General features: G+C 36.2%; 1 protein-coding gene across 2 annotated transcripts in view; it reads right to left on the bottom strand.

Moving 5' to 3' along the window:
• LOC119595803 (alpha-mannosidase 2C1-like) overlaps positions 1-7500 on the bottom strand; it is a 39237-nt gene that overhangs the window by 26093 nt on the left and 5644 nt on the right. For both annotated transcript variants that reach the window (XM_037944973.1, XM_037944972.1), the window contains exons 5-19: positions 5669-5810; positions 5270-5465; positions 4929-5130; positions 4496-4623; positions 4004-4133; positions 3658-3806; positions 3299-3454; positions 2642-2759; positions 2383-2492; positions 1946-2118; positions 1577-1807; positions 1202-1443; positions 650-957; positions 372-547; positions 150-228 (exon numbers count right to left, since the gene is read on the bottom strand). In XM_037944973.1, the coding sequence (XP_037800901.1) occupies positions 150-228; positions 372-547; positions 650-957; positions 1202-1443; positions 1577-1807; positions 1946-2118; positions 2383-2492; positions 2642-2759; positions 3299-3454; positions 3658-3806; positions 4004-4133; positions 4496-4623; positions 4929-5130; positions 5270-5465; positions 5669-5810 (2540 nt within the window). The remainder of the gene's footprint in view (positions 1-149; positions 229-371; positions 548-649; positions 958-1201; positions 1444-1576; positions 1808-1945; positions 2119-2382; positions 2493-2641; positions 2760-3298; positions 3455-3657; positions 3807-4003; positions 4134-4495; positions 4624-4928; positions 5131-5269; positions 5466-5668; positions 5811-7500) is intronic.

The following is a 7500-nucleotide window of genomic DNA, read 5'->3' as shown; positions in this document are numbered from 1 at the left end:
AAAAAAATTTAAGAGGGAAATATATCAAGATAGATAGACTCTCCATGTGTAAGATATGAAACAAATATAAATTAAGAGAAAAACAAATAAAGGCAGAAGAAGCAGAAAAATCTATAGTGTATCTATGGAATAAAAAATCCTTTACTTACGATAATTTTGTTGTGAAAACTATCAGATTTGTGTTGAATTCATATGCTCGCTGAGGCACACCAGCACTCTGGAGTGTTCCTAGAAAATACAAAATTTCTTATCAAATTAAGTTCTTTAATCTTAACATGAAGGGAATTAAAAACCATGGAAAAAAATCATTGACACCTATTGTGTACATATATAAAGCCATTTCAGTCATATTAATTCTCACAAAAATTAACCTCTGTGGGGCATAAGAGCATATTTGAACGAGTGTTTGCCCATGTCGCATCGGTCGTCAGGGGCTTTGGGTGACCGCAGCAAGGAGAGGCTTAGCGTGCTACCACGTGCAGTCCAACCATACTTGCTGTCATTGAGAACTGCTACACCAAAGTTATACTCCGAGAGGTCGGCCCATCTGCAATAATTGCACTGTTGACATGTAAGGTAAAATAAAATAAAATAATAATAATAAAAATAACAGAGATCAAAGCTAAACAGAACTACGACTTTCACATACTTGTGGCCACACACTTCAAACTTAGCCGAGTCCCATGAAGTGTTCATGTGGGTAGGACGATACAAGTGGCCAAACTGCGAGTCGAAAGCTGCCTCCCGTGCAATGATGCCTGTGTTGAAACCCACTTTTAGGAACTTGCGATTCTCATGCCAGTTTACATGTGTGTGGAAGGTTAAGTAGGGATTCACAGCTGACAGGGATATTTCTTGGTTAAGGACGGAGACCTCACTAATCTTCATTTTCCATTCTAGTCTCACCATCACTGGGGTATTCTCAATAACTTGTATTTCAGACAGTATGCAGCCACTCTGAAAATTAGGATAAACATGACAAATTGCATACCATAACAAATACTGAAAATCTTGCTTAAATTTTTTGCTTGAAATTAATTATCAAAATTTATTTTTAAAAATTATTCATAAGAATGAACTACTTCAAGGTTATTCCTAATTCCTGTTTAAATTTTTCTACAACTAAACCCTTCCCTTAATGATAAAGAAATGAAAAGAAAAGAAAAAAATCTGCTCTAATAAGCACAATGGCCCCACCAACCTGCTTTTCGTTCAGGATCTTTGCTGTTTCCAAGTAATAATCCATAGTATCCCAAGCATCCCAGTACAGAGGAATATCATCGTAAATCATCAACTGATTCCCAGTACACTGTGACCCATCTGGTGTTCTAAATACATCCTGGTCTGGCTGGTCAGCAAGCACTAGACTTGTCACTTGCCCGTTTTTGTTAATCTCTGCTCGTATGTAGCTGTTTTCTAGAACAAAGGTGTCTTTTTCCATCCCTGGAATGCAGAAAAAAATTAGGTACACTGATCTCATGGAATATAATAATAAATAATAATAACAATGACAATGATGATGATCTCAGTGAAATATCTATTCTAGACTTTACCAATCTGTCGTCAAACCACTTACAAACTTTCACAGCTGGGGGGTTTATGGGGGTGAGTTTTGACCACCCAATGCCTTGCATTTCTACGGCAATATAGTGACCTCCACCAGCAGCCTCATTCAGTTCCCCTTCTACCCGCATGCGCTTCCTGGTTGGTTCATCACAGTCCTCCTTGAGGTTGATGACCTGATGCACTTGCCAAGGGAGAGTGTTCACTGCCACAGCTTGCTCTCTGGATCCTTGGTGGGCAGACTCTAATCAAGAAGAAAAAAGTAATAATAATAATAATAATAATAATAATAAAGTAAATAAAACAAAAAGTAAACTGGAATAGAATGTGAATGCATCACTTTAATAGACCATGAAAGAAGAAATGAAATCACTTCCCCTACCATGCATTATGTGTGGCAAACATGCAACTCTGGTCTTTGCAGCAGCAGTCAAGGCTTCTCTGTAGAGCTGGTCACTGTCTTTGTACACGATCCCAATACTGGTTCCCGGTAACACATCATGAAACTGGTTGAGCAGGACCTTCTTCCAGGCATCAACAAGGGCATCATGGTGTCTGGTGAAGCAATGTCAACAAAAAATTGGCTTCATCTTATTTCTAATCAAGTTGATAGACTTACAGACAGACTGACAAAACACACACACACACACACACACACACCTATGAATCTGACAATTATAAATTGATATTCGACTTTGAAAGAATAGAAAGAAAACATTCTTAATAAAAACAAAAAGCATTTGACTTAACATATATATAATGATTACAAAACATACATGACTGAGAAATAACACACAAATCATTCTTTATATATATTACCTGTAAATTGTTTGCCTGTCTAGGCCACCTTTCATAGCAGTGATAGCAAGAAACAATTCAGCATCCCTGAGTGCAAATTCACACTCGCGGTTTAAACGTTTAGTGTTAGCCTGTCGAGAAAATATTAATCAAAATTATGCATACAAATATATTCTATTTTGTTGATCTATGCAAATTGTATTAAAAGAAATTGGTATGACACTTTTAAATCAATACACTTTTAGTACAACATTCTATATAGTGATAATATCTTACTAACCTGTGATGTGTAAGTGCCATTGTGTAACTCAAGGTAAAGTTCTCCCACCCAGCGACACAAGTTGTGCTTTTCTGATTCCAAACGCCGGAAGAAGTCATCGGGAGACATGTGCTCCATCCTTCACAGGGAGAAAAAGAAGTAGGGGATGGAACAGAGATAGAGATAGATGATGATGATCATGATAACAAATGATGAAAAACAGACAAGATAAAAAAAAATAAATAAAAGGTGAAAAGGGAAAGAAAAAAAAAAAAAATAAATAAAAAATAAAAAATAAAAGACAATGACAATAATGATAATGATGAAGATGAAGATAGAAATAATAACAATAAAAATAATAAGTGATGATAATATTATCATTACCCATTATATTTCACAATGTAACAATAATTAGAAAGAACGCTATAAGAATTGTAACAATTAAAATGGCAAGAGTAACCACAATGGCATTAATAATAGAAGTCATAAGAAAACAATAAAAACAGTAACAATATTACAAAGCATTTAACAGATAAGAAAAAAACGAAAAGAAAATATGAATGATTCTAACTAATTCTACAACTTCACAGATAAATAATCAGCCTATGCAGATGGCCCTAACTTCTATTCAGAAAACAGGAATAATGGTTTCTTAAAACAGAATGGAACAATCTTTACTTTGGGCATCCATCCACATCCTTCAGTCGCCTGGCTCGCTCCAGCATGTCTCTCGTAGGTCCACCACCTCCATCTCCATAGCCATACAGGAAGGCGGAAGTGGAGACACGACCTTTGTCCTCAAGATTATTGACTGTCCTTATGGCCTCATCAACACTGTGGTGTCAAAACATGAGCTGAATCAATTAAATTCTTGAGCATAGGATCTACGGCTTTAAAAAAATGGATATAGATTCTGGCATGGAAGGGGGCCTGTCTTTTGCCCTTTTCTCTTGTTTTAACCACAGAAAATTATTCATAACCCCCATAATCCAAGTGAGTACTAGCTCCATTTGTAAAATCCCTTTTGTGCCACTCACTTGACATTCATTTCATAGGAGTCTCCAGGTGGGAAGTGAGCAAGGACAGTGCTGCCATCCAGTCCTTCCCAAATGAAGTTATGGTGAGGGAACTTGTTCACCAAGCTCCAGCTCAACTTTTGAGTTAGAAAGCGACTAATTCCAAAATGCTGTTAAAAATAAAGGAATATAACAAGGCAGATTTTCATTTGTCACTGAACTAACAACAATATCTCCAACTATGCACACACACAAACACACAACACACACAGAATACAGCTGCATCATTAACTAAGACATTATATAATAAAGAAATATCAGAGTAAATTCAAACCATATCTTCAAAAACACTGACATGGAAACACACCTGACAAATCTGTGGAATCTGGGAAGAATAACCAAAGGTATCTGGAAGCCAAAACTCTTTACACTTGACGCCGAATTCCCTCATGAAGAAAAGTTGACCGTAGAGGAACTGCCGCATGAATGACTCTCCACTAAGCACAAAATAGAAACATTATCATAAAATGGAAAATAAATTAAATGTCTGAAGTAACAATTTTACAATTCTCATTAATGAGTTAGTAACCCTTCTGTGTTGCTTTTGATATTTGTGTGTGTGTGTGTGTGTGTGTGTGTGTGTGTGTGTGTGTGTTGGTGTGCGTGTGCGTGTTGGTGTGCGTGTGCGTGTTGGTGTGTGTGCGTGTTGGTGTGTGTGTGCGTGTTGGTGTGTGTGTGCATGTTGGTGTGTGCATGTTGGTGTGAGCGTGTGTGTGTGTTCTTATGATTCTTAACTTCTGTATGATAGTGCATTAAAAAAAATACATAGAAGCATTGACTCTGCCATTCACAAGCGTACCTGGGAAGGAGGCCATCCATTTCCACCCACGTTCCACCAACTGGGATGAACCGTCCTGCCTTCACCTGTATCTTTATCTTCTCATAAATGGATGGGTAATGTTCTTTCACCCATGCAAACTGCTGAGCCTATGTCAATTACATACAATTCATAATAATAGTTTGTAAAAGCTATTTTGCTTTTCTATCAAGTACTTATACATTGAAATTACAGATTTTCACAAAGTAATGATGAAGATAATGACTCAGAATTTACAATTTTATTCATATTTTCCTTTCACATTCCTGAATATGTAACCAAAACAATCTATGGCTCTATCAACAACTAATAATATAACTGAAATTTTCATAATATTAGGCTAGTAGAAAAGGTTTATGAATTATATTTTTTGGAATTAAAAAATATAAAGAGAGAGAGAGAAAAGAGTCAGTACCTGTGAACAAGCAAACCTCATCTCAGGATATTCCTCCATCAGACGCAGGGTGGAAATCCAAGATCTGGCACACTTTCTCTTGGTTTCAGAGTATGGCCACAACCATGCACTGTCAATGTGGCAATGGCCCATGAGTGCCAGAGTATGGGCTCGAGCACCATTAATCTTAGAAAAGAAAGTCCTTGCTATCTGGCGAGCCTGTCTGAAAATGGAGCCAAAGTAATGTGAGAAATGTGGCAATTATGGTGCATATACTCTTATTCCGTCTAATAAAAAGGATATGACAATTTACAAATATTATGTTTTCTATGTGAACTCTTGAAATTTGTTTCTGCTCTTACCTCATCTCATTTTTGACAATATGATTGATGATTTGATTACCAGCATAAAGAGCCTCAAAGCCCTTAGAATCTTCAGACAGTTTTTTTGCCATGTCATGCAACACTTCCAGATCCATTAACAGATTGTACACTTTCTCATCGCGAGTGCATACTTCTGCCAGCTCCAGTGTAAAGGTACGTTCTTGATCAACAGGGTCTAAAAGAAGAAAAGAAAAAAGAAAGAAAGAAAGGAAGAGAGAAAGAAAGAAAGAAAAAACAAAGGGGGGGAGTATGAAAAAGAAAAGAAAAAGTATAGGACACTGTACATAATTTTTATATTTCTCTGTTCCAAGTTCATAATCAAAAATGGTCAAGCATCAACTACTCTTCTAAGAGTCTCAAAAACATAACAGTACTTACTGATCATGCCGTTCTTCCCTGCACCAAACATATTATTACAAGCCATCTCGATGTAGTAAATGAGAGGCTCCACAGAACCATTCCAACTTTGGCTAATCAAAAAGTCAGGACGCATTTGATGACCAATGCCTGTTGACAAACCCTGAAAGGACAATAAAAAACAAGTACAAAATTTAGAGAAGTGAAGCATGAGGTAGTATTTATGGTATTTGCTTCATTCCTTATATGTTCTAAACATGCAACATAAGGGCACACCTTTTGAAATGAATGATGACCATCATCATCATTATTATCATTATATTCATTATTACAATTATTATCATTATCATTATCATAATTATTATAAAGAAATCTATTGATATCTCTCATATATATATATATATATATATATATATATATATATATATATATATATATATATATATATATATATAATATATATATATATATAATATATTACATATATATGTATATATATATATATATATATATATATATATATATATCTGTCCAGGAGCAATTTTACACACTAGTATAAAACAAATGTTTCTAGCATGTGAAATCAAACTCAACCATGCTCTTGGTGAAAGTTGAAAATGTTGAGTATATTGCAAGGGAGAGAGGGAGGGAGGGAGGGAGGGAGGGAGGGAGGGAGGGAGGGAGGGAGGGAGGGAGGGAGGGAGGGAGAGGGAGAGGGAGAGGGAGAGAGAGAGAGAGAGAGAGAGAGAGAGAGAGAGAGAGAGAGAGAGAGAGAGAGAGAGAGAGAGAGAGAGGGGTTTTGGGTGGATGGGTGGGAGGTTAGTGGAAATACTATAGAGTAGCTTTAGACCCTGCAACAAGAATAGCAAAATTCAACCCTGTATCCTGACAAACGTGACCTGCTCAACCACCAGTTGGTCTCAGGTCGCAAGCACAGAAGACACGTGGGAAGCAATTGCAAGCTGTACTGTCTCCTGTCTAAAGGTAGCAGATTACAAAACCTGATCTGACCACAAGCATAATCATGAACAAAGGGTGTGTGAACCTCTACAGCATATAGCTTCGATCATATATCTCCCTTTACTGCCAGGAGATGTTATGTTTATTGAAATCAATAACAATAATAAATTAGTGGGTGATGTAAGTTTTACTTTTACTGTAACTCGTGATACAGGTTTTCTTATACTGTGCTGTAGGTAAATTAACTAGAGCATATAACAGAACACTAGCTTAACTGCTAAAATAAATACTCCTTTATCATTAACCATAGTGATACTGGTACTCTGAGTAGCAATACTACAACCACTATGACTACTACCCTGACTATTACTGCTAGTAGTTGTAACCACTACAACTTCTATTACTACTACTATTAGTCTACTATTAGACAACTAATGTTAATAATTCCATAAATTATATTCTCAATACCAATATCTATAGTAATAAAAAGAATGATGAAACAAACTATGGTCAAGTCACTGATGATGATATAACAACTAGAAAGCACGAGGCCGCACAATTCACAGCTATTTATTTTAATCTACCCTCCTCCTTTTGTAAGAAATCTACTAACTCTAAATACCTGAGACCTTCTGTAATGCACCCTAAAATCCAGAATTATCTACCCTTATCAGCCTGAATCTACACCAAACATCCATTTTCTACACAAATCTTTATCTTGAACATCTACTCATCTAACCCTGTCATTAGTTATTATTCTTTCTCCTGACAACCAAAAACAGCACTTTTGTATAATCCACCTGAAAATCAATCCCCATTCCAGTTAATATGTAAATGCAGATGAAAACAACCTCTCCAGTGGATGGAGGTAATGAAAAATAATAACAATCAAA

This window comes from Penaeus monodon, chromosome 36, assembly GCF_015228065.2.
Source record: "Penaeus monodon isolate SGIC_2016 chromosome 36, NSTDA_Pmon_1, whole genome shotgun sequence".
Lineage (NCBI taxonomy): Eukaryota > Metazoa > Arthropoda > Malacostraca > Decapoda > Penaeidae > Penaeus > Penaeus monodon.
Note: the sequence above shows the minus strand (reverse complement) of the source record. Positions and strands in the feature narration are given on the sequence as shown.